This window comes from Gorilla gorilla, chromosome 5 (genome assembly GCF_029281585.2).
Source record: "Gorilla gorilla gorilla isolate KB3781 chromosome 5, NHGRI_mGorGor1-v2.1_pri, whole genome shotgun sequence".
Taxonomy (NCBI): domain Eukaryota; kingdom Metazoa; phylum Chordata; class Mammalia; order Primates; family Hominidae; genus Gorilla; species Gorilla gorilla.
In genome coordinates this window covers 52,876,400-52,903,469 of record NC_073229.2, presented here as the reverse complement: position 1 = coordinate 52,903,469, position 27,070 = coordinate 52,876,400, and the positions used below count along the sequence as shown (strand labels likewise).

At 43.3% G+C, this 27,070-nt stretch overlaps 1 protein-coding gene across 6 annotated transcripts; it reads left to right on the top strand.

The window, feature by feature from the left end:
- Positions 1-2,624: 2,624 nt before the first annotated feature.
- TCP11 (t-complex 11) lies at positions 2,625-27,070 on the top strand. Of its 6 annotated transcripts, none has more exons than XM_019030251.4 (9): positions 2,625-2,768; positions 3,100-3,237; positions 14,211-14,323; positions 21,019-21,239; positions 22,312-22,448; positions 22,712-22,929; positions 23,018-23,199; positions 23,967-24,130; positions 24,856-27,070. In XM_019030251.4, the coding sequence occupies exons 1-9, from the start codon at positions 2,744-2,746 to the stop codon at positions 25,086-25,088; spliced, it is 1,431 nt and encodes a 476-aa protein (XP_018885796.2). In that variant the 5' UTR covers positions 2,625-2,743; the 3' UTR covers positions 25,089-27,070. The 6 variants fall into 6 exon arrangements, with proteins under 6 accessions (XP_018885796.2, XP_055246224.1, XP_055246225.1 ...); XM_055390251.2 differs by lacking the exon at positions 2,625-2,768 and adding an exon at positions 7,146-7,257 and having other exon boundaries at positions 3,123-3,237; XM_055390249.2 differs by lacking the exon at positions 3,100-3,237 and having other exon boundaries at positions 2,647-2,768.

The window sequence follows — 27,070 nt, the reverse complement described above, 5'->3', positions numbered from 1 at the left end:
AAGCGATTCTTCTGCCTCAGCCTCCTGAGTAGCTTGGATTCCAGACGCCCACCACCATGCCCAGCTAATTCTTGTATTTTAATAGAGACGGGGTTTCACCATGTTGGCCAGGCTGGTCTCGAACTCCTGACCTCAGGTGATCTGCCTGCCTCGGCCTCCCAAAGTGCTAGGATTACAGGCGTGAGCCACCGAGCCCAGCCGAGTTAGAGAATCTTACTGAGGACCCTGGCTAAAGGCTAGGCTTGAACTGACCCAAACACCAGCAAGATCTTTCACCCTTTCTCAGTCCTCAGGTAGCACTTCTTGTTCATAGCCCCGGCCCTGGTACTTACCATGCCATTATATGTTATATTTTATTGTGTACATAATAGATACCAGAGTCAAGGAGGTCGTGTGAATTAAGAAAAAGTATCTGATCAAGAGTCAAGATCTTGCTTACTGTGTGACTTTTGGTTACTCTCTGAAACCTCTTTGATCCCCAGCTTGTTCACCTTTCAGACAGTCCAATATAACACCTGCCTTGCCTACTGAATGAGATTGTGTGCAGAGCATATAGATCTGCGATGTAAAAGCATTCTGTAAATCATTACAGAGAAATCAGTTATTAACTAAGACCCCAAAGGGAAGAAGTGCATATCTCTTACTTGATCTTTCTACTCCCCTCGACCTCTAACTTTTGCTTGGTTGGTTCTGATGACTATTAATGATAAAGATCATGAAATGCTGTACCTGGGCTGACCCTGGGAAAACTAATTTTGTCTTTCTCTGCTACCTCCTTTCCCTCCTCTTCTGGCTTCGGTCCCCTCCCCACTCTCCACCCTCCCCCACCCCCCTCTCACACTACCATGTGCTCCTGGACTGCTATTTCTTCCCACTGACCCTCCCAGACAATTCGAATATTAAGAGAATATTTAAATAGACAATTTAACATATACGAAAGAATTGTTAGAGGAATTTCAGACATCAGAAGGGAGTTTTACAGCAATGCAATTTTTGTGGGGGAAACGAACTGGTGTTATTCTGGAAACTTTCTCCCAGAAGTAAAAATGCCAAATGGAATTCCCGATTTGCATTTTTAAAGAGAAATCAATAACCCAGCCTAAATATCTCCCTATGTAATAAGGAAGCATCATATTTCATTGAACTCTTTGCTGAAGTCATCATGCAACTTCCTCCCACTTCTGGTGGTTTTAGGGTGAAGGCTGGCCTGCTTCACAGTTGGCATCCCTGAGGGAAATAGCAGGAGAGGGCGAGGAGGAGGAAGGGGTGGGTTTGGTATGGATGAGTCTGAGATGCTCTGGAAACTTGGCTAGGCCACTCCCCTGGTATATGCCTGGGCCTCAAGGTGGAATGGACTTTTTTTAAGCACAAATGATTTTGGGTGTCTTTATAATTTTCCCCTCCAAACCTAAGAGTTGTGCAAGAAACATCCACACTCCACACTAACAAGGCAAAGGTTGTTTTTGTTTTTTTCGTTGTTTTTTTTTTTTTTGAGACGGAGTTTTGCTCTTGTTGCCCAGTCCGGAGTGCAATGGCGTGATCTCGGCTCACCGCAACCTCTGCCTCCCAGGTTTAAGCGGTTCTCCTGCCGCAACCTCCTGAGTAGCTGGGATTACAGGCATGAGCCACCACGCCCAGCTAATTTTGTATTTTTAGTAGAGACGGGGTTTCTCCATGTTGGTCAGGCTGGTCTCAAACTCCTGACCTCAGGTGATCCACCCGCCTCGGCTTCCCAAAGCCCTGGGATTACAGGCTTGAGCCACCGCGCCCAGCCTTGTTTTGTTTTTTTGAGACAGAGTCTCGCTCTGTTGCCCAGGCTGGAGTGCAGTGGCGCAATCTCAGCTCACTGCAACCACGGCCTCCCGGATTCAAGCAATTCTCTGCCTCAGCCTCCCGAATAGCTGGGAATGCAGGCGCCCGCCACCACGCCCGGCTAATTTTTGTATTTTTAGTAGAGTCGGGGTTTCACCATGTTGGCCAGGCTGGACTCGAACTCCTGATAGGAGATCTGCTGGACTCAGGTGTCAGCCACCGCGCCCGGATTCTTACCATAATACTTTCATCTTTTGTTTTGTTTTGTTACTGTACACTTTTATGGTAAGAAGTCATGACAGAGTAATAAAGAGGGACGGGAGCAAGTGAAGAGGAAACGCTTCCTTTCTATTTTCTCAGGCGGGGGCACTCCAGGTCTTCACATCACTGCAAGGGCGACAGAGTAGACTTAGAGTCAAGAAAGGCAAGGGCTAGAGCCCAGGAGGCGGAGGGCGACCACGGGCGGAGACCCCAGTGGGCAGAGCCTGGCCCCAGCCCTGGCGGCTCCTCCGCTTCTCCCACATGTGAGGAAAGAGCGCGGCCCCTGCGCCCCTGCGGCGGTGGCGGAGGACACGCTGTGAAACAACCCTCCTGGGTGTGGCTCGGCTTCTCGGCTGTCCAAACAGCCTGAAGAAAAGCCCCATGCATGCTCTGGCCTCGTCTCAGCAGTTGCAGGCCATCCTTCTCGAGGGGCGGGAGCTGACCGGCATGAACCGGCCGCAGCGAGCCGCTCGAGGCCTGGTTGGCTTCGAGCTCACGAGGGACGCACGAGCCTGCCGCTTCCGGCTCTGGCGGGGGGGCCCCGGCGACCGCGGCGGTTTGTTCTCAGGCCCCGGCCTTTCCCACCGCGCGACGCCCCGACCCGCCGCTCCGCCGCGGTGGTACGGTCCAGGCCGCCAGGCCGCGAGGCCCCCCGAGCGGACGCCAGTGGATGACCCGCGGCGGAGGAGGAGGAGGTGAGTAGGAGGTGACGGCCTGGGAGCCGGAGGCGGGCCTGGGCCGGCGTTTCGGGCGAGGGGGGCACCTCGCCGCGAAGGAAGGGGCCCTCCCACGCTGCCCCCCCTGCGCCGGGCTTCTGTGGCCTTAGTTTCCTCGTTGCCGCCCAGCGCTCCACTTCTGTCCCACTCTCGACTTCCGCTCCTCCACGCTCCTTTGCCCCTGTCTGCTCCTCAGCACCCCCAAGACCCTGAGGCCGCTACCCCCCTTCCCGCCGCCCCCAGGGACCCCCTTGGCAATTGGGGAGGCCCCTTCCCCGACGCCAACAACACGCCTTTCTCCCTCACCCAGATACCATCAGCAAAATGCCAGACGTCGAGGAGAGTGTGCCCCCGAAATATCCTGGCGACTCAGAGGGCAGGTCCTGTAAGCCCGAAACCTCAGGACCCCCCCAGGAAGACAAGAGCGGCTCCGAGGACCCCCCTCCCTGTAGGTCCAGCTCGGCAGTCCCTGTGGCCCCCTAGGGGGTGCTTAGTGTGGGGGTTCCGCAGGCCCCCCCATCCCCCAAGTTTTCTCTCTTTACTATCCCTCTCTCGTTTGTCTTTCTCCGTTTCTCCCCCCACCGCCTTTACTTACAGGCCCGAGGGCAGAGGTCTTCAAAGAGTTTTTGGTTCTAGAGAAAGAAGTGACCCAAGCGTGATTACTTGAATCTGACAAGATTTGAGACTGAGTCGGTTCAAAGCCCTCCTTTGTATTGTATTTTGAATATGTAGGGGGGATTGGCAGATAGATCTGGGATTGATTTTAAAGAACGCAAAGGATCCCAGACGGGAATTGGGTTTTCTCAGCGCTTTGCTAACTCAAGAAATAGTAGTGTCCTGTGCCCAGTCTCTAGCTGGGTTCTGTAGTGGGTGTTCTTTTGTGTTCTTATTGGGGCACAAGGTCTTCTCCGCGCTTCGTGGTAGGTCCAGTCTCACTGGGACTCATGCTGTATTTCTCTTAATCTCCAGAGAACGTAACTAGTCATCAAACTGAAGAGCTGTCCGTGTGCAACAACTCAAGATAAAATTCTTGACTATTGAAATGCGAAAAATTAGATTGAGGCTTTGCGGCTGAATTAGATTGGTTTTTCTTGTGGCCACATGAGGTCGCTGCTGGTTAACTGAATGGCACCAAAAGGCATATTGGGGGCATTTCCAACAGCTATGAACCTGATGTAGGATGAAAAATCCATTTTTTTGTACATACAATTTAAGTTTTTGAGGTGTCTATTTAAATGAGTCCATATATAAAACAACTCTCAGTAAAATGAATAATCAAATTCCTTTTTTAAAAAATTTGAAATTTTGTGTATCAGGTTGACTTGGTTGTTATATTACTTGAAAATATCTTTGTCCTTGGGATCTGGATTTTTAAAATCTATTTCGGTTAAATTTTATCTCTAATTTCTCTTTGAGCTCTCCTCATTCCTGAATTTTAGAGCTGTTTTGGAATTGCTTAGTGCTGTGTAACTTTTGAGCAACAGAAGTCTTATCAAGGCAAGCTATGAACTTTGATTTGTTGTAGTTGGAAAGTGTTTCTTCCGTCCCTCAATAAGCTGCTGTAGTTCAATCCCCTTCTGAAGATTTTCTCTTAGCTCTCACTTAGCATTAGTGAATTAGCAGTGAGTCTGTTTACATATTTGATTGTGTTTTGCCGTTTTGGCTGAAACTAAAGACTTCAGAGAGGCTGCAGAAATAAAGGGAACTTCAAGCATCCACTTAAGGTCCAGTTCACCTTCATGTTTACCTAAGCAGGGACTCAGTGGATTTTTGGTAAAGGTCTACAATCCCCTTAACTTTTTATTTTTAAATATCCTAAGTCTTCTGGAAAGTAAAAAATAATACAGTGAATGCCCACAGTGTTAATATTCTGCCGTATTGCTTTTTCTCTCTCCTTGTATTTCCCCCTCCTGCCTTTTAAAATTACAACGTCTTGACTTCTTTTAATTTTTGTTGTTGTTATTGGGGTTTTTTTTTTTATAAACTAGCTGTTTTTTGAGACGGAGTCTCTGTCACCCAGGCTAGAGTGCAATGGTGTGATCTCGGCTCACTGCAACCTCCACCTCCTGGGTTCAAGCGATTCTCCTGCCTTAGCCTCCTGAGTAGCTGGGATTATAAGCATGTGCCACCATGCCCAGCTAATTTTTGTATTTTTAGGAGAGACGGGGTTTCACCATGTCGGCCAGGCTGGTCTCGAACTCCTGACCTCAGGTGATCTGCCTGCCTTAGCCTCCCAAAGTGCTGGGATTATAGGCAAGAGCCACAGCACCTGGCCTTGACTTCTTTTAATTTTTAAATTTTTGTGGGTACATAGTAGGTGTGTATATTTATCAGGTATATGGGATATTTTGATACAGGCATACAATGTGTAATAATCACATCAGGGTAAATGCGGTATACATCATCTCAAGGATTTATCCTTTGTGTTACAAACAATCCAATTATACTCTTTTAGTTATTTTAAAATGTGCAACTAAATTATTGTTGACTACAGTCATTCTGTTCTCTCAAATAGTAGATCTTATTCATTCTATTTTTTGTACCCATTAACCATCTGTGCTTCCCTGCAACCCCCCAACCCCCCACCCAACTACCCTTCCCAGCCTCTGGTTATCTATCTTTCTATTCTCTATCTACATGAGTTCAATTGTTTTAATTTTTAGCTCCCACAAATAAGTGAGAACATGTGAAGTTTTTCTTTCTGTGCCTGGCTTAATTCACTTGACATAATGACCTCCCGTTCCATCTGCGTTGTTGCAGATAACAAGATCTTGTGTTGTTTTTTTGTTTTTGGCTGAATAGCACTCCATTGTGTATATCTACCATTTGTCTGTTGATGGACACAGGTTGCTTCCAAATCTTGGCTATCATAAATAGTGCTGAAATAAACATGGGAGTGCAGATATCTCTTCGATAGATTGATTTCCTTTCTTTTGGGTATATACCCAGCAGTGGGATTGCTGGATCGTGGTAGCTCTGTTTTTAGGTTTTTGAGGAACCTCCAAACTATTCTCCATAGTGGCTGTACTAATTTACATTCCCACCAACAGTGTATGAGGGTTCCCTTTCCTCCACATCCTCACCAGCGTTTGTTATTGCCTGAGTTTTGGATAAAAGCCATTTTAACTGGGGTGAGATACAAAGTCATGACTTTACCTCTAAATATTTCATCATGTATCTAAGAACAGGGGCATTCTCCTGTGTAACTTTTCTACAGTAACCTTATTTTTCCTTTTTACATTTTCAAATCTTTTTACTATAGAAAAATTATACATTTATAAAATAGAATGACTAATACAATGAGCCCCCATTTATCCATCATCCAGCTTCAACAATGATCAACTCGTGGCCAATCTTTGTTCATCTACATCTCCTCCACATCTTGGAGCCAAATAATTTTCTGTGAAAAATCATGATGCTGCATCGAAAGAGAGTGATAAAATATGATTTATTGTATACGGCTGCATTTTATACACCACGTAATCATTGTAACTACCATATATACCTATTATGTGTGAATGCTATCAGCTGTACTATAGGTCTGCACTAAAAACTTAGAACAGTGGTTGCCAAATACCCATGCTGGTCTGTGACAAAATTCTTAGCACTATTTAGTGAAATGAAATCATAAAGATATTGTAATGAGTTTTCCTAAAGTTAATTCGATTTAAGGGACTGCTGTTTATTTTGACAATATTTCCTTTCTGGTTTTTTTCGGAGGTTAAGCTATCTTTTCTTTGATGAAATGATGATTTTGGTGGTGGTAGATTTTTATTTGCTTGTTTCACTGTCCATACTAGGCAAAACAAAAAGTTGGCAAGTTGTTTTCAGTTGCTTAAAATATTTTCAGAAATTTTATTAGTCTGTGAATTCCTAAAATCTGAGAACTACCGCTTTAGAAGACCAAATGACTTTGGCACTATTCAGTAACATCTGAGTATTATCTGTAGGGAGAGTTTAGCTTTCATCATGTATAGCATCAGAGACAGGAAAAGGAACGTGGAACCTTAATACTTACATAAATGTTTATTTTTGCAAATTTCAAATTATTGTTTCTTTGCTGCTATAAATACGATTTTACTTTTTAAGAGAAAAGTTTTTCATCTGTTTCACTTCCTGCTTTTTTTTATAAACTAGCTATTTGTCCTGCCTTCCCCCAGTGTTAGACTACTATTCTGAAAGTTTCTAGCACTGTCGTGGGGCATAGAGTGCAGAAAACATAAATCACTAGAATAGTTGGGTGAGTCTGTGTAAGACCAGTTTGATTAATCTAAATTTGGGGCCTGCTAGATTGAGTGAATCTCTGAATAAAATAGAAATTCAGACTTGCATGGGCTCATTGTTGTCCACCATCAGTTCTTTCTGTCACAGGTCTGACAGAAACCGTTAATGAAGTTTCCAAGCTGAGCAACAAGATTGGGATGAATTGTGATTACTACATGGAAGAGAAGGTTTTACCTCCAAGCAGGTATAGACTCTTCTTCTTTCTTCATGTTGCTCATCCTGGCTTAGGTACTTAGCACTGATGGCTTCAGATCAGACTTGAAGCATTTTTATTTAATGATACAATCAGTATTTAAACCTGAGAGGTCTCAACAACTTAAACAGAAGAGTACTAAGTTGTAATTATTAGTACCAAAGAAGGCCAAGAAGCAAATGTTACTTAGTCAACAAATAAACCAAAGCAACACTTGTTGGAATAAATATGGTGGATTTCAGATCTCTGACAAACTTGGAGGAAGCAGCCTGTAGTACTATCTGTTGCTGCATAACAAATTACCCCAAAATTTAGCAGCTTAAAATAACATTTCATTTTTCCGTTTTGGTTGTTTTTATTTTTTTGGTGGCAGGGTCTCACTCTGTTACCTAGGCAGGTATGCAGTAGTGTGGTCATGGCCTCCTGGGCTCCAGTGATCCTCCTACCTCATTTTTCGATTTTTTTTTTTTTTTTAGAGATGGGGTCTCACTGTGTTGCCCAGGGTTGTCTTGAACTCCTAGGCTCAAGCAGTCCTCCCACCTCAGCTTCCCAAAGTGCTGGGATTACAGGCATGAGCCACTGTGCCCAGCAAAATAATATTCATTATGTCACAGTTTCTGTGGATGAGAGATATGGGCATGGTTTAACTGTATACCTCGGGCTTATAGTCTCTCATGAGTTGTAGTCAGTCTGCTGACTCTTGGCCAGAGGCTCCCTCAATTTGCCACATGGAATTTACTATAGAGCAGCTATATATAATATACTATATATTATATACTAAACATGGTGTATATATGTATACTAAACATGGCAGCTGGCTTTCCTCCAAGGGAGAGAACAAGAGTGTGTGTGAGAGATGGTGCCCATGACAGAAGCCAGTCTTTTTGTTACCTGATCTCAGAAGTGACATCCCATTGTTTCTGCTACATTCTTTTTTTTTTTTTTTGGGATGGAGTTTTGCTCTTGTTGCCCAGGCTGGAGTGCAATGGCGCGATCTCGGCTCACTGCAACCTCTGCCTCCCAGGTTCAAGCAATTATCCTGCCTCAGCCTCCCAAGTAGCTGGGATTACAGGCATGCACCACCACGCCTAGCTAATTTTGTATTTTTAGTAGAGATGGGGTTTCTCCATGTTGGTCAGTCTGGTCTCGAACACCCAACCTCAGGTGATCCGCCTTGTCCTCCCAAAGTGCTGGGATTACAGGCGTGAGCCACCGTACCTGGCCCGCTTCTGCTACATTCTGTTTGCTATAAATGAGTCATTACATCCTGCCCACCCTCAAGGGGAGAGGTTTCCACAAAGATGTGAATACAGTTGGCCCTTATATCTGTGGGCTCTGCATCCCGTGGATTCAACCAAGTGCATATAGAAAATATTAGAAAAATAAAAAATAACACAATAATAAAAAAATACAAAATGATACAAAATTAAAAACCAATATGGTATAACAACTACTTACATAGCTTTTACATTGAATTAGATATTTAAGTAATCTAGGTATGATTTAAAGTTTATGGGGCCAGGTGCAGTGGCTCACGCCTGTAATCCTAGCACTTTGGGAGGCAAAGGCGGGTGGATCACGAGGTCAAGAGATCAAGACCATCCTGGCCAACATGGTGAAACCCTGTCTCTACTGAGAATACAAAAATTAGCCGGGCATGGTGGTGCAAGCCTGTGGCCTCAGCTACTCGGGAGGCTGAGGCAGGAGAATCGCTTGAACCCAGGAGGCAGAGGTTGCAGTGAGCCAAGATCACGCCACTGCACTCTAGCCTGGTGACAGAGCGAGACTCCATCTCAAAACAAAACCAAAAAAAAAAAAAAAAAAAAGCTTATGGGTGGATGTGCATAGGTTATATGTGATACTATGCCATTTTGTATCAGGGACTTGAGCATCTGTGAATTTCCGAGGGGGATCCTGGAACCAATCCCTCTTGGATACCAAGGGATGACTGTATCAGGAAGCAGAGATCTTTGGGGTCATCTTGTCAGCTGCATACCATATAGCTCCTATCAGCTACCCTTTTAAGTGGCTTCATACTAAACAGGCACAGATAAAGATTTTCTGTTAGTGGTGTTTTGACTCTTGGGATTTTTTTTCCCCCAGCTTCATAACTCAGCTTATTTATCAAAATCTGAACTCTGTTGATAAAGAGTGCTTCCATACCCACACCAGGCTTTATTTGTATTATTCTTAGTTATATTGACATTGTGGTAAAGAAGAACCATTCAGTAAGTATGAATTGAATTGGCTCTGCTGGTTTATTGACAATTAAGTGGGTAAATATCAGTGTCAGATTTTTTTTTTTTCTGAGATGAAATCTCGCTTTGTCGCCAAGCTGGGGTGTGCAGTGGCACGATCTCAGCTCGCTGCAACCTCAGCCTCCCGGGTTCAAGCGATTCTCTTGCCTCAGCCTCCCGAGTAGCTGGGACTACAGGTGTGCGCCACCATGCCCAGTTAATTTTTGTATTTTTAGCAGAGGTGGGGTTTCACTATGTTGGCCAGGGTGGTCTCGATCTCTTGACCTCGTGATCCACCCACCTTGGCCTTCCCAAAGTGCCAGGATTACAGGCGTGAGCCACCACACCTGGCCCAGATTTTATATTTTAAAACAATTCTTGGTCAGGCACAGTGGCTCATGCCTGTAATCCCAGCACTTTGGGAGGCTGAGGTGGGAGGATCGCTTGAGGTCAAGAGTTCAAGACTAACCTGGGCAACATAGTGAGACCTCGTCTCTACAAAAAAAAAATTTTTTTTTAATTAGCAAAATGTGGTGGTGCACGCCTGTAGTCCTAGCTATGCAGGAGACTGGGGTGGAAGGATTACTTGAGCCTGGGAGGTCAAGGCTGCAGTAAGCTGTGATAGTGCTACTGCACTCCAGCCCAGGCAACAGAGCAAGACTCTGTCTCTAAAAAAAAAGATTGTAAATATTGTATCACAGATGAGGCTGAGAAAAGAAAAAACAATTGAAAAATAAAATTGTTCTGATTTTCCACCAAAAGACAAATAATAACAACTCGTGATTCATTTGCGTCCTTAAATGCTTTTGTCAGAGGGCCATTGTGGGGTATCTGTTACTAAAGGGCCTTTCTCCATCACATGTTGCTCCTCTGGTCTTCATGCTTCTTTGATTTGTTCTTGACTGATGTTAGCAAGTTTCCATGCCAGGCACAACTCTGGGAACAGGTTTTCACCAAACTCAGGTCTCTCAGCTTCTCTCTCACTGTTTAGATATGTTTGTTGCTCACAGGGGAGGAGAGAAAACTGAAACTGGGAGAATGAGGTCTGTGATAGGGTGGTGGTGAGGGAGTTGCAGGCGTATGGAGGGATAGAGGGGTATGGCAGGTAGAAGAAACGAGAGAGGGAGAAATGAAGCCGGAGAAATAGTAGTATTCAGAACTGGGTTTCCAGGTATGGTGATATAAAAAATTATGTTGGGAAAAAGGCTGAAATTGTTTGAGGTTCCTCATTATTGGCAGTTGGCTTTACCTTAGGTTCATAGGATGATGTTAATTACAATTGTAGGTTCCTAAGGGAAATTTCATTCTCAGATATTCATTTACCAGGCATTTATTGAGTCCTTATTATGTCACAGGCAAAATGCTGGGTGCTAAGGACAGAGATATAGATAAGGCAGTTTTGGCTGTCAAGAAGCTTTTGTAGGGGAGACAGTCGAATAATAGAAAATGACTGATTAGACTGATAAGTTCACTTGTAGCTATGCATATAGAGTTTAATGAGAGTGTTCAGCTACCTATGGAAGATCAGGGAAGATTTGCCTACAGAGGAAGGTTAGGCCTATGAAGACTTGAGTCTTGGATGTTGAATAAGTGCTTTCCAGGTGGTCTCGGTGCGAAAGGTTGCACCAGGTAGTGGTGACAACATGTCAGAGGCAGAGAATGGTGGTAGAACATGGTATGTTCTTTACAAGCGACTTGCAATGGCTGAGCACAAGGTGTTACAAGGTAGAAGAAAATACATTGGAAAGAGAGGCCAGAGCAGTATGATATAAGGTAACATAAGCCATTTATCTTGCTGGTGATGGGGGAGCCCCCGAAGGACTTTAAATAAGCATTACATCATGTTGAATATGGCATCTGAGAAACAGCATTGTTTTTAGAGTGAATTGGTGGCAGTGTGGAAAACAGATTATAAAGGAACAAGACTAGAGGCAGGGAGACTAGTTAATTGTAAGAGATGATGGTAGGAGGGGGCCAGGCACGGTGGTTCATCCCTGTAATCCCAGCACTTTGGGAGGCCGAGGCAAGTGGATCACTTGCAACTAGGAGTTGGAGACCAGCCTGGCCAACATGGCAAAACTCTGTCTGTACTAAACATTTTTTAAAAATGAGGCAGCTGTAAACCCCGCTGCTCAGGAGGACTTTTCCAGGAAGTCATATTGTTGGAATCATACAGTATGGACCCTGTTCTGATTAGTTGTTTCACTTAGTAATTTCATTTAAGTTTCCTTTATGTTTTTTTGTGGCTTGATGGCTTATTTTTCTTTTCTTTTTCATTGTGTTTTTTTGTTTGTTTGTTTGTTTTTGAGATGGAGTTTTGCTGTGTCACCCAGGCTGGAGTGCAGTGGCACAATCTCGGCTCACTGCAACCTCCGCCTCTCGGTTTCAAGTGATTATCCTGCCTCAGCCTCCCAAGTAGCTGGGATTATAGGTGTGTGCCACCACGCCCTGCTAATATTTGTATTTTTAGCAGAGACAGGGTTTCACCATATTGGCCAGGCCGGTCTCGAACTCCTGGCCTCAGGTGATCCGCCCGCCTCGGCCCCCCAAAGTGCTGGGATTACAGGCATGAACCACCGCCCCCGGCCTTCTTTTTGTTTTGAGATGGAGTCTCGCTCTGTTGCCCAGGCTGGAGTGTAGTGGCACAATCTTGGCTCACTGCAACCTCTGCCTCCTGGGTTCAAGCGATTCTCCTGCCTCAGCCTCCTGCGTAGCTGGGATTACAGACGTACACCACTACACCCAGCTAATTTTTGTATTTTTAGTAGAGATAGGTTTTCACCATGTTGGTCAGGCTGGTCTTGAACCCCTGACCTCAAGTAATCCACCTGCCTCAGCCTCCCAAATCATTTTTTTATCATTGAATAATATTCCATTGTATGGACAGTTTATTTATCAGTTGAAGGACATTTTTGTTGCTTCTAAGTTTTGGCACTTATGAATAAAGCTGCTATAAACATTTGTGTGCAGGTTTTCGTGTGAACATAAGCTTTCAACTCATTTTGGTATATACCCAGGAGCGTGATAGCCAGATCATATGTAAGAGTATATTTACTTTTGTAAGAAACTGCCCAGCTGCCTTCCAAACTGGTTGTACCATTTACATCTGACCAGCAGTGAATGTGAGTTCCTATTTCTCTATATCCTGGTCAGCCATTAGTGTTGTCAGTTTTCTGATTTTGGCCATTCTGATAGGTGTCATATAGCGGTGTCTTTTTTTTTTTTCTTTTTGTTGTTTTAATTTGCAACTCCCAAATTACAAATGATGTTGAGCGTCTTCTCATATACTTATTTGCCATCTGAACATCCTCTTTGGTGAGATGTCTGTTAAGGTCTTTGGCCTATTTTTTAATGGTTGTTCATTTTCTTATTGTTGTGTTTTAAGAGTTCTTTGTATGTTCTGGATACATATCCTTATCAGATATGTATTTTTCAAAGATTGTTTCCTAGTGTGTGTCCTTGTTTTTTTGTTCTCTTAACAGTGTCTTTCACAGAATAGAAGTTTTTAATTTTAATGAAGTCCAACTTAGCAATTTTTTCTTTTGTGGATTATGTTTTTGGCATTGTATCTAAAAGGTCATCACCAAACTCAAGGTTACCTGTATTTCCTCCTATGTTATCTTCTACAAGTTTTACAGTTTTGTATTTTTCAAGTAGGTCTGTGATCCATTTTGAGTTAACTTTTGTGAAGGGTTTAAGGCTTGTGTTTAGATTCTTTATTTTTTTGTATTTAGATATCTAGTTGTTCCAACATTATTTGTTGAAAGACCCTCATTTCTAAATTGAATTGCCTTGGCTGGGTGCAGTGGCTCACGTCTGTAATCTCAGCACTTTGGAAGGCAGAGGCAAGTGGATTTCTTGAGCCCTGGAGTTCAAGACCAGCCCGAGCAACATAGTGGGACCCCCATCTCTACTAAAAATAAAAAAATAAAAAAATTAGCTGGCACGGTGGCTCATGCCTGTGGTCCCAGCTACTCAGGAGGCAGGGGCAAGAGATTTGCTTGCTCCTGGGAGGTTGAGGCTTCAGTGAGCCTTGATTGTGCCATCGCATTCCAACCTGAGCAACAGAGTGAGACCCTGTCTCAAAAAATAAAATAAAACAAATTTCCTTTGCTCCTTGTATTTTTTTCAAGGTGAAAAAAAAAGACTTCTTTCTGGCTTCCATTACTATATAGATGGTAGTGCCACTGAAATTGGGAATACAAGAGGAGCAGGTTTGGAGGAGGAAGATAATGAATTTAGTTTTAGATACGCTGATTTGGAAATATCTGTGGACCTTTGGTATTTTCAAAGAAGCAATATCCTTTCCTAGATTTCAGGAGTATAAGAAAATGAAAGATCATTTAGCTCAATGCTATGTGTATACACAAATGGAAATCAAGTTACATATCTAGGCTAGATGCACAGTCAGTGCTAAAAGTCAGCCTGACTTCTCTCCATTCAGGGTTCTTTCTACTGCAGAGAGAGGGCTGCTCTGGAACCACAAGGAGCCCTTCTGAGAGGTTTTGCCATTGCCCTTGAAATACAAATCTAACCCTAGCTTGTTCAACTCTGCTGCAGTTCCAACATAGTTCCTGGCCTTTCCCTGTTATTATAATGGCCTTTTACCATATCAAATTCAGTTTGGGGTTTAGGAGGTTATGACACTGTAACTGTTTTTGGGTTGAGAGAGTAATCTGCTCATTTAACCCTCTTATAATCTGGAAGGCAAGGTCAAGGAGACAGTGCACAATGCCTTTTGGGACCATCTTAAAGAGCAACTATCAGCAGCTCCCCCTGACTTCAGCTGTGCTCTTGAACTTCTGAAAGAAATTAAAGAGGTGAGTGACCTTCCATTTGTAAATGTAAAGTTTCTAGACATCTCCAGCTCATTGGAGTGTCAGTGGCTAGCAAATCTTAACTGAACATGGTCCATGAATCAGTCAGAGACTAAGCAATAGACAGAAATCATACAGTAATTTTAGCAGGGAGGGTTTAATATAAAAATTATTATAACAGAATAGGAGAAATGAGGGCTTGGCTAGTAAGAGTAAGGAAAACTAAAGAATCCTTGAATATCAGATAAGAGGGCATCTATCATACCCTTAGGGCTGAGAGAGGCCAACCAAGGACCTCATTTGAGAGGGCATAGCTATGCCATGAGAAGTTACTGGCCTGTGTATGCTGCTGACCACAGTGCACTGCAGGAACCAAGCACTGGAGAAGCTATTCATGCTGCAGGAGCCAAGTACTGCAGGAGCCTGCTGAGTGAACATACCAGAACCAGGAATAAAAGCTCTTGCCTTTGCAATGTCTTTCTAGTATGTGGCAGACATACCGTAAGGTGACCCACAATGTTCTGCACCCTTGTATAATCTTCTCCCCTTGAGTGGATGAGATTTGCAACTTCTAAGCAGTACGGCAAAAGTGATGGGATATAACTCCCATGATTACATTTCATCATGTAATACTGTCTTAGGAGACTGGAGGGAGAGATTCTCCTGCTGGCCCTGAAGAAGCAAACAGCTGTGTTGTGAACTGCCTATCGAGGGGGCCACATAGCAAGGAGCTGCAGGTGGCTTCTAGGACCCGGGGTTAGCATCCAGACAATAGCCAGTAAGAAGCTGGGGCCCTCAAGTGTACAGTTGTGAGGAAATGAATTCTGCCAACAATCTGAATGAGCTTGGAAACGGAATCTTTCCCAGTCATGTTTCCAAATGAGAATGCAGCCCAGCTAACGCTTTGCTTGCAGACTTGCGAGACCCTGAACAGAGGACCCAGCTGAACTGCGTCTGTACTTCTGACCCACAGTAACTGAGATAATAAATGTGTGTTGTTATAAGCTGCTAGGATTATGGCAGTATGTTATACAGCACAGAAAACTAAATAACACTTTCTGCCGGTGAAGCTTAAAATGTGCTATCTGGCAAAGGAAAGATATGGAAAGGACTCAGTTCCGTTTTCACAGAGCAAAGAACAATGGATTTGGATCTGTGAGGCAATATATTGATAAATGGCACAGTCCACCCCTTCGGCTACTCAGTTTCCACATGCACTCTTCTATACACATTTGAATTCCTGAAAAGAACTCTTACAAGACAGATAGCTATTATTTATCCTCCCCCAAAATGAGGAGACATGGCCCAAATAGTTATTGTATCCATCACTGGCCGCTCCTCAAATTCAGCCAGTTTCACTGACTATTGTGTTACCTAAAGGCTAAATCATAAAATTTAACTTCTAACAACTTGTATATAAAATAACAATGGAAAGAAAGAGGAAGAACAAAATGTTGGCATATATAAATAAACATACATATAATAAGCAAAGATAAAATTTATAGTCCTTGTTTCCATAACTGGTCACAAGGCTATAGTTGTTATCTATGGCTTCCTTCTTCCACTATTCATTTATTCCATATTTCCCTTGTCCTTGGCCAGAACTTCAGCTAGTTGGGGTTCTTTATCTGGTGCAGTGACCCAAACCTTCATTGCCAAAGAGTCTGAGACATTTTGCTTTGTTTGTTGTGGTTTTCCATTAACTTTTAATATTGAGCTTGGAAGTACTAAGAGGCAACTCAGAGAATCTTCTGAGTTTCAGGCATAGTCTTTCTTACCCCCATTGTGTGGCCACAATCCAATTTCTCATTGGTACTCAGGAGCAAGTACTGCATCCAGTACAGTAACTCCTTTTTTTACCCTTTTGGTTCAGTGGTATAAGGAGCCCCCAATGGTCAGTTTCATCTTCTGTTTCATTGGAACCAATGCAAGTATTTCACACAAATCAGCAGACCTCAAAGTTGGCAGGATGGGAAACAAAAATCCTGCAAGTGGGTTATCAGGTGGGCTAGTAAGAGGAAGCAGTCCTACTTCTACTGCTTGATTCCTGGACCCATGTATTCTGGCATTAGGGGACAGCACCATAGAATGGTCTTTGAAGCCAGGCACAGTGGCTCACACCTGTAATCTCAACACTCTGGGAGGCTCAGGTGGGCAGAATGCTTGAGTCTAGGAATTTGAGGCCAGCTTGGGTAATGTGGTGAAACCCATCTCTACAAAAAATAGAAAAATTAACTGGGTGTGGTGGTACATGCCTGTATTCCCACCTACTCAGGAGACTGACACGGAAGGATTGCTTGAGCCTGGGAGGCAGAGGTTGCAGTGAGCCATGATTGTGTCACTGTGCCCCAGCCTGGGCAACAGAGCAAAACCCTGTCTCAAAAAAAAAAAAAAGTCTTTGATTCAAAGCATATATTGCATCCTGTAAGACCAATTCCCTTCCTTTCAGGTATTGTTGCTCACCTAATGCTGTAATTGAGTCTAAAATAAGCCATTCTACTTTTTAGTTAGGGCCAGCTGATTCTCAGTGAAAGCTTTTTGGTCAGACCAGTTAATTTAGTAGGTATGAATTCACTGCATTTCCTTTGCTGTGAAATGAGTTCCTTGAGCAGATGCAATGCAATGGAGTAGGCAAAGACCCAGGACAGCTGATAAGGCATTCTGTGATTATGTGGATGCTGGTACTGACAGAAGCATGGCAAACAGGGAAGACAACTCCATATCCAGAATATGTGTCTATCCCAGTAAGGATGAATCTCGCCCTCTCTAAACTGTTAGAGGTCCAGTGAAATCATCTGCCGTAAGATGGCTGACTGATCCTCCCTGGGGAATGGGCCATATTGGGGGCTTTAAAAAATTTATTTAATTTTTTTTAGGATTTGTTTTTGTTGTGGCAAAATATTCATAACAAAATTTACTATTTTTTAGTGTTACAGTTCACTGGCATTAAGTATATTTACAACATAACCATCACCACTATCCATTTCCAGAACCTTTGAATCTTCCCTAACAGAAATTTTGTACTCATTAAAGAATAATTTCCCTTTCCCCTCTCCCACTAGCACCTGTACTTTCTGTCTCTATGAATTTGACTACTCTAGGTACTTATAAGTGGAATACAATATTTGTCCTTTTAGTTTTGGACTTGTTTAACTTAGTGTAATGTTTTAAAGGTCCATCCATATTGTAGCATATATCAGAATGTAATTCCTTTTTATGGCTGAATAATATTCTTATTATATGGATAGAATACATTTTGTTCATACATCTGTTGATGGACGTTTAGGTTCTTTATGCCTTTTGGCTATTGTAAATAATGCTGCTATAAACCTTGTGTACAAGTATATATTTGAGTCCCTGCTTTTAATTTTTCTGGGTATATACCTAAAGTTGGAGTTGCTGGATCCTGTGGTAATTCTATGTTTAACTTTTTGAGGAACTGCCAAACTGTTTTCTGTTGTAGCCACACCATTTTATATTCCTACCAGCAATGTACCAGGGTTCCAATTTCTCCACATCCTTGCCAGCATTTGCTGTTTTCCATTTTTGGTAATGGCCATTCTAATGGGTGTGAAGTGGTATCTCATTGACTTGCATTTCTCTTAATGGCTAGTGATGTTGAGCATCTGTTTGTGTGTTTGTTGGCTATTTGTACATCTTCTTCAAAGAAATGTTTACTCAGGTACTTTGTCCATTTTTAAATTGGATTGTCTTTTATTGAATTTTATGCTTTTGGAGTCAAATCCTGCCAAATCCTAGATCATGAATATTTACACCTATGTTTTCTCCAAAGAGTTTTGTAGTTTTAGCTCTTATGTTTAGGTCCTTTTTTTCTTTTTTCTTTCTTTTTTTTTTTTTTTTTTTTTTTGAGACAGAGTCTTGCTCTGTCACCCAGGCTGGAGTGCAATGGTGCGATCTTGGCTCACTGCAATTTCTGCCTCCCCGGTTCAAGCTATTCTCCCACCTCAGCCTCCCAAGTAGTAGCTGGATTACAAGTGTGCACTATCACGCCCGGCTAATTTTTTGTATTTTTAGTAGAGACGGGGTTTCACCATTTTGCTCAGGCTGGTCTCAAACTCCTGACCTCAGGTGATCCGCCTGCCTCGACCTCCCAAAGTGCTGGGATTACAGACGTGAGCCACTACCATTTTGAATTAATATATATATATTTTTTATTATACTTTAAGTTTTAGGGTACGTGTGCACAACTGAATTAATATTTTTATATGGGGGTAAGGTAAAGGTCCAACTTTGTTCTTTTGCATGTGAATATCCTGTTTTCCCAGCACCATTTGTTGAAAAGACTGTCCCCATTGGTTCTTGGCATTGTTGTTGAAAATCATTTGACCTTATATATCCAGGTTTTATTTATCAGCTCTCTATTCTTTTGGTCTGTGTATCTGTTCTTATTACCAGTATATGCTTGGTCTCTTATAAGCCATTTTCATTTGATAATAGATTGCTGCTGTGCATGTCCAGTCTTGTAGCTACGTAAGTTAGACAATACCTAGTTCCTGATGGGAAGCTTAGGCCACATGGTTACCCAGTGTTCTATAGTAAGGTGTTTACTTTCTACCAAGGCCCAAGAAGTTGTTTCTCAAAAGGTGAATAATTATCAGTAAAGAAGGAATAGATTTGCTCCCAATTCCTAAAGGTCCATGTGTGGTTCCCTTATTGGTGCTTGCAAGACATTCTGTACAGCACCCTTATTTGCTATGGACACTTAAAGTGTCATTGGATCTGCAGGATCATAAGGCCCAAATGGTAGAGTGGCTTGTACTACAGTCTAAACTTGCTGCAGAGCCTACTCTTGCTCTAGTTAGTTAGCACTCCCCCATCCCCCACGACATATGGGTAACCTCGAGTGATTCTAAATAAATCAAAATCACTCAAATGAATGTCAAAGTAGCAAACACAAATGTGGTGCATGTTGCCTCAAAAATCCGAAAAGGGGCTGGCTGTGGTGGCTCAGGCCTGTAATTCTAGCACTTTGAGAGGCCAAGGAGGGTAAGTTGCTTGAGCCCAGGAGTTCAAGACCAGCAGGGACAACACAGCAAGACCTCCATCTCTAGAAAAAAAAAAATCTTTTTAATTAGCTGGGCATGGTGGTCATACCTGTAGTTCCAGCTACTTAGGAGGTTGAGGTGGGAAGATCACTTGAGCCCAGGAGGTTGAGGCTGCAGTGAGCTGTGATCATGCTACTACACTCCAGCCTGGGCAACAGAGTGAGACTGTCTCAAAAGAATCCAAAAAGGAGGACCAGGTGTAGTGGCTTATGATTATAATCCCAGCACTTTGGGAGGCCAAGGCAGGAGGATAGATTGAGACCAGGAATTTGAGGCCAGCCTGGCAACACAGCGAGACCCCATCTCTCCAAAAAAAAAAGAAAGAAAACTAAGCTGGACATGGTGACATGTGCCTGTAGTCCTAGCTACTCAGGAGGCTGAGGTGGGAGGATCACTTGGGCTCAGGAGTTGGAGGCCATGATCATGCCACTGCACTTCAGCCTGAGCAACAGATTGAAACTCTGTCTCAAAAGAAAAAAAATATTATAAAAGGCCTACTAAGTGTTATGCCTTTTTTTTAATGGTGGGTCGTTCAGGTATAGCAATTTGTCCTTCACCTTGGAGGATATCACTTGAAAAGCTCCTGACCACTGAAACTCTAGAAACTTTACTGAGATGACAGGCCCCTGAATTTTTGTGGAGATCATCTGCTATCCTCAAGTTTGCATGTGTTTAAGGCATCTAAAGTACTTGAAACTTGCTGGTCATCAAACCTCAGTCAACTTTTTACCAGTCAGAGCCAATCAAGAGGCAGAAACCATGCAGTAATTTGAACAAAGAAGCTTCCACAATGTAGGAGCTTGCTGAGAGGAGCATACCAGAGCCAAGAAGGAAGGCCCTTTTGTCTTGCAGTTTCTTTTTACCACCCTCTTTTGACAAAATCTAACATTGTGTCAGCTAGCAAAGGAAAAATAATTCAAGGGCCCAGCTCCGTTTTTGCAGAGTAGGCACTGAAGGGTAGATTTGGAGCTGAGAGGCTCCAAATTGGTAACTGGCAGAGTTTGGCAATTAAAGTAGATAGTATGGAGCAACTTTGATTTTATTTCTTTAACATGAAGGTAAACAGTTGAGATCTTGCTATGACAACACCATATTCTATTCAATTAAATATTCATTGAATCCTATACCCTAGGCCCCCACCATGTCCTGTGTGTTACAGAGGCAGGGGATGAATAAGAGTCCCTGTTTACCATGAACTTATTTTGGGGGTTAATAGGCTATTTCAGTGACTTGCAACAGCTCCTATGCCTATTTCATCCTTGCCCTTTGAAGTAAAATAATCTAAAAAATGCCTCCCTTTTAAAGTAAAGAGACCTCATCACCATGTGATGGTGGGTATTTTATATTTGTTGTACCCTGTATGTCTTTTTACCACACTCCTTGATTTTATTCATCTCTATATCTCATTCTGCCTAGAAAATGATATACTATTCCTGTAATTGATCCCCTTGATGCTTGAATTATCACCGGCCTCTAAACAAAGATAAATAATATTCCATGGGAAATTTAGGGACCCAACTTCTTGATCCTTAAAAAACATAGGCTGGTATGTCTTTAGCTAAAGGGATTGCCCATTGGATAAAGTTTGGGGATCTAAACAGATCAACTCCTTTGACTTTCTTTCCTGGGCAGATCTTGCTATCACTGCTATTACCACGCCAGAACCGCCTGAGAATTGAGATTGAAGAAGCTCTGGACATGGACTTGCTCAAGCAGGAGGCAGAACATGGGGCCCTGAAAGTCCTCTATCTCTCTAAGTACGTTCTCAACATGATGGCTTTGCTGTGTGCACCAGTTCGAGATGAAGCAGTGCAGAAACTAGAAAACATTACGGATCCTGTTTGGCTACTGAGGTATGAAACTTGATACTGCCCCCAAAAACCTGCTTTAGCCCCTGAGCCAGGAAAAGCTGGGCCAGACCTAGATTATAGCCATCGTCTTGACCAGCTCTTCCCTGCTAAAGACCTGACTAACACCCTTTTTCTCCCCTCTGGTCAATTCACTCTTCTTTTCCAAAGATGGCCCCACAGGGCCTTTTGGTTATCCTTAGCTTGATTGGGCCCCCCCTCTGTAATACCATAAGACACTACAGTACATACTTCTTTCTTTTAAGGAGTTAAAACATCCCTTTCCCAGGTTTTTTTTTTCTTTCTTTTTTTTTTTGAGATGGAGTTTCACTCTTGTTGCCCAGGTACAGCAGTGAGATCTCAGCTCACTGCAGCCTGTGCCTCCTGGGTTCAAGCGATTCTCCTGCTTCAGCCTCCCAAGTAGCTGGGATTACAGGTGCACACCACCACACCTGGCTAACTTTTGTATTTTTAATAGAGACAAAGTTTCACCATGTTGTCCAGGCTGGTCTCGAACTCCTGACCGCAGGTGATTCACCCACCTCGGCCTCCCAAAGTGCTGGGATTACAGGCATGAGCCACCATGCCCAGCCCTCGGGCCCTTTCCCAGGTTTTCTCTTCTTTCGGTTCACACACTGTGAGGAGACAGTGATGGGTGGTCATCCATATTTCACAACTCTAGGAACCAAGACCCAGAAAGTTAAAAAAAAAAAAAAAAAAGCAGTTGGTCCAATGAGTCAGAAATAGCATCACCTATAATCCTATTTCCTGAAGAGAATTGTTAGCATGCTGGTGTATTTCTTTCCACTGACTACCCTTTTTAAGAGGCAACAGAATGACCATAGTGAAGGAGATCTAGACTGAAGGCTTCAAGGTCCAAAGACTTAGCTGTTCCCAATTCTGCCACTGACTCACCCTGGGTATTGGGTTCTGGGCCACATGTCATCTTCTGAAAATGTAGGAGGTAAGACTAAGTTAGTCTTAAGGCCCCTCCTAACTCTAAAATACAGTGATTTAATGACTCCTTGGGTGGGTTTCTAGCTTACTAGTATAAATATTCTCTTTCCCCCTGTGTCAGAGGGATCTTCCAGGTTCTGGGCCGGATGAAAATGGACATGGTGAACTACACTATCCAGAGCCTTCAACCCCACCTGCAGGAACATTCCATTCAGTATGAACGGGCTAAATTCCAGGAACTCCTCAATAAGCAGCCTAGTATGTATATAATGTGAGGGCAGGAGTGGGAAAGGTATTACCTTGGGTCTGACTTTTATAATGTTAGAGAGTACTCTATCTCTTTTTAGGAATAGAAAGTTGCTTATTAGGTGAAGGGAGGGAGAAGGAACATTTATCTAAGACAGAAAGACCCTCAAAGCATTTATTTATTGACCAGGAGTATATCTTGAAAAGAACCTTGGTCTTGAAGCCTCAGAGATGAAGATGCTAAAGATGCTTACACACTCCCTTACCTGTCATAGGTCTCCTTAATCACACCACCAAATGGCTGACCCAAGCAGCAGCAGACCTCACCATGTCACCTCCGGCTTGCCCAGACACTTCTGACTCCTCCAGTGTGGCTGGCCCCTCTCCCAATGAGGCAGCCAACAACCCAGAGCCCCTCAGCCCCACAATGGTGCTGTGTCAGGGCTTCTTGAACCTCCTTCTCTGGGACCTTGAAAATGAAGAGTTCCCTGAGGTAGGAATGTCTGGGGGCATTGCCTTGTTTTGTGTTCAGGGCTTCCATCGGGACTTCCCCTGACAGCCTGTTCTTCCCTGGTTCCCAGACCCTGCTGATGGACAGAACCCGGCTGCAGGAGCTGAAGTCCCAGTTGCACCACTTAACCGTCATGGCCTCAGTCTTGCTGGTGGCCAGTAGTTTCTCTGGCAGTGTTTTGTTTGGCTCACCCCAATTTGTAGATAAACTGAAACGCATAACCAAATCCTTGTTGGAAGACTTTCACTCCAGGTGAGCTGCATAGTTACTTTTTAGAGTAGAAGGTGATATGTGGTATTTAGAACATAGGCAGGTAATGAACGATTGCTTACTGTCTACCACAAACCACAGAAAGGCCCTGTGGAACCATCTACAAAGATTGTTGGTTTCTTTCCATAAGTGGTCATGAGGCTGTAACAAAAAAAACCCTTTCTTCCAAAAAGGGTGTGGAAGATAGTTTGCTGCAAAAGGGTCATTATCTAGTTGAGTGGTGACTGTGGGCTGGTATCATCACATATATCCAGGACTTGGTCAGTCGGTCAGCAATATTTATTGAACATCCTGCTGTGTGCAGGCCATCACACCAAAGGAAAAAGAGGAATCAGAAGGCCATGTTGTAGTTATAACTGATGAGGTGGGACAGATGATTCTGGAAAATGCCTAAGAAAGTCTTAAACATGTATATATAAAAATAAAGTCCATGGGACTAAAGTATGCTGAGTGGATCCAAGAGCACAACTAAATACTTTTCCAGAGTTGATTTTATCATTTACCTTGTTTGCTAAGAAGTAGAACACAGTGCCACATATAGAGAATAGCTGGTGTCTTGAGGGTTATAGTGAGGACATTGTACCTACCCACTGGGCCCTATAGCCTGCCAGGGGCTGGGGTTTAGGGGTGGAGAGGGTGGCTGACATTCTCCCTCAAGTGGGCCTGGCATCTGGTATACAGCATGCTGGGCCCTGGGCCTATGCCAGGGTTACCTGGTGGGTGCCAGCTTACTTTCTTTCATGGTCTAGGCCTGAGGAAGCTATACTGACTGTGAGTGAACAGGTATCTCAGGAAATCCATCAAAGCCTCAAGAATATGGGCCTTGTTGCTCTAAGCAGTGATAATACAGCATCTCTAATGGGACAGCTCCAGAACATTGCCAAGAAGGAGAACTGTGTCCGCAGTGTTATTGGTGAGTATGCTTGTGGGATAGTAAGAATGGTGAGGGAAGAGATAGATCCCAACCGTGGAACCCCAACCTTTAACAACATGAAGCATGGTCATTAGGTACGTCATTGTTTAGCCTTGATTTTTTTCAAAATGCTGGGTTGAAATCATATCCGTCTCAGTTTAAAGACTAACTGTGGTTCTCAGGATGATTTGCACCCAGAAATTCATGACTTGAGGTGTGGGATATGTCCAGCCAACCTGGTTAAGTCACTTGGGCCTACAGGTCATTCTCTGATGGCACCCAAGAAATCTGACATTCCCCCATCTCCCAACAAGAAACTAATGCTGAATTTAGCTGGAAGACATGTTCCTATAGTGGGGAATCCCCTACCCTCATGCTGGAGTGGAGGCCATGAACTTGGCCAGCTTGCTCCTAACCTTAGCCATCTGAAGGATCAGTCTAAGTTCCTCGTGTTATGTCAAACACTCACTAGGATCTAACTGATGGCTACTTAAACAATCTTTTGAATAGTCTGAAATTTACTAACACACTAGTTTTTTATATTTGTCCTTGAGAGCAAGATAGCAGCCCCCTTTCCAAACAAAACAAATTTCATTATCTATAGGTAAGTGGGCAGGTTGGTACATATCTGTTAACTTAGAACATGGGTGAGTAGAGTGCAGGGGGAATTTTCTCCCTGAAATCTGTTTGCCTTTTCCCTTATCACTGTCTTTTCCTGCTCACAGATCAGCGGATCCATTTGTTTCTCAAATGCTGTTTGGTTCTTGGTGTGCAGCGGTCTCTATTAGACCTTCCTGGAGGCCTTGCTCTCATTGAAGCAGAACTGGCAGAACTGGGCCAAAAGTTTGTCAACTTGACACATCACAATCAGCAGGTGTTTGGTCCCTACTACACTGAGATCCTAAAAACCCTCATTTCCCCAGCCCAGGCACTGGAAACAAAAGTGGAGTCTGTTTGATAGCGTCGGCTCAGAGCCCTGGTACCTTGGACCCAAGAGGAGGCCCATCATCTTCCTGGAGTAACATCACCAGTGACCAGCAGACAGTGAGCTTCTATCCCAGGCCCTGCAGCCAGTACACCAAGGCTGTAGGGATCAAGCATGTAAACACCAACTGGTCCATACCCATTCACTAATAAACTTCTTAAGTGCAAGAAATCCTCCATTTTTCCTGTGCTGCAGCTGAGGCCAAGCCCTAATGACTTCAGCCCTCAACTAGCTGAGAAGCCAGCAAGCCCTCAGTTTTCCCCTCTCTGGCTATGTGTACCTTTCAACATATAGAGCTGAACAGCCAAGATACCCAGGTGCTAGCATTATTTTCTTTAAGGGTAAAGCATTACTCCTGGGGAGCTCTTAGACCTCTGGAATTATCCAAATTGTGAATATAAGGGTTTCTTTTGGAAGCCTTTGTTTTGTCCAGTTCACCTCAGGAGAGGACATGGTTTAGGGAAGTTAGTTCATTTCTAGGACCAAATTTCCCTAAAGGTTTCAGAGAATGCAACAAGAAGTCAAGGGATATTAAGAGCCTCAGTTTCCTCTTCTGTTGCATGGTCTGAAGCAGTATGCATACCCGGGGCTGGATGAAAATGGATATTGGCTACAAGCAAGCATTCTGTTGAGGACAAGTTCAGAGTTCATGGGACCTCTCTTCTCAAGTTATCCAGAGTTCAGACTTGGACAGTTAGGTCTGTGACTCACTTGTATCAAGTTTATTCCGGTCCTGTTCTCTAGCCCACTAAGTCTCCCTTCCCTCATCTCTAAGCTTAGAACACCCGGTTTTTCCAGGCAGAGGTGATGTGGGCATTCAGAGGTGGAGCAGCCTCCATCCTTCTGGCTTCTCCATTCTGGGCAGTTGTGGTTGTAAGCTGTTGTTGGCATCACAAATAAGAGAGGTTCTAGGAAGGATTTGGGCTTGTCTCCTGAGATTGTAGAGACCAACTCATTTTCAGGCTGACTGCAGCAGACCAGCTCCAACCTAGTATGGCTGAAATGAAGAAAATGTTCAATTCAGATTTAGAAAATGGAAATTCAATTATGTGTTCTCAAGGCAAGGTGAAGAAAAACAATGTTCTCATCATTTTAGGTGATGGAAGTTGCTGAGTGTTAACACACCTAATCTAGGAAGAACAACAGAAGGGGGATTTGAGTTCCATTAGGCCCAGTGTTTTCTTCTAATTGATTTCCTTTTTTAGAGGGTAGATCCTAGGTAGGTGACAGAGCTAGATCAACACGATGTGACTTTTACTATGACTAGAAAAGCTGGAGGGCCTGGATCATTCACATTTTTCATCTTATAACTAGACAGCTTCAGGATGGGGAAGCCCAGATAAAGTGGTATGTTTAAAAAACAGTGAGGCTTGCCCAGTTGGATTCTCTGATTTGCAACTATTAATTTGAATTTTTAAAAAATCCACGTTTTGGAAACCTCATTATTTTAGAGGTAAAAGTACTCTGAAGGGATTCCTGGGAAGAAGATTGTCCGGTTGGCAGGTGCAGACTCTGGACTGATAATAGAACCTTGCTTTGTACTTCACAATTAAAATAGGGACTCATCAGTACATTAGAAAATTTGAATTTATTTTCTTATGCTTTCTCATGGAGGAGACAGGGATCTTGTCCCTAAACAAGGAAAGATAGCTCCATTCAATCCTGCCCACTGGTTTGAGGGAATTTAAAAAAATGTATATTTGTATTTTAAATTGTGGAGAAAATACATGTAATATGAAAGCTATTAGTGACATTGAGTACATTCAGAATGTTGTACAGCCATCACGACTAACTAGTTCTAGAACATTTTCATCACCACCGAAGGAAATCCCATTCCAGCAACCAGTCACTGCCCATTTTCCCCCATTCCCTTCCCCTGGCAACCACTAATCTTTCTGTCTCAATGGGCTTTCTGACTCTGAATATTTCCTATAAATGGAATCATATAATATGTA

What these genes read in the sequence shown, in the direction of transcription:
- TCP11 (XM_019030251.4), top strand. Translation starts at nt 2,744, where the DNA reads ATGACCCGCGGCGGAGGAGGAGGAG. An exon ending in CCGCGGCGGAGGAGGAGGAG is followed by an intron (nt 2,769 to 3,099) that starts GTGAGTAGGAGG and finishes TCCCTCACCCAG; the next exon opens with ATACCATCAGCAAAATGCCA. An exon ending in CTCCGAGGACCCCCCTCCCT is followed by an intron (nt 3,238 to 14,210) that starts GTAGGTCCAGCT and finishes ATAATCTGGAAG; the next exon opens with GCAAGGTCAAGGAGACAGTG.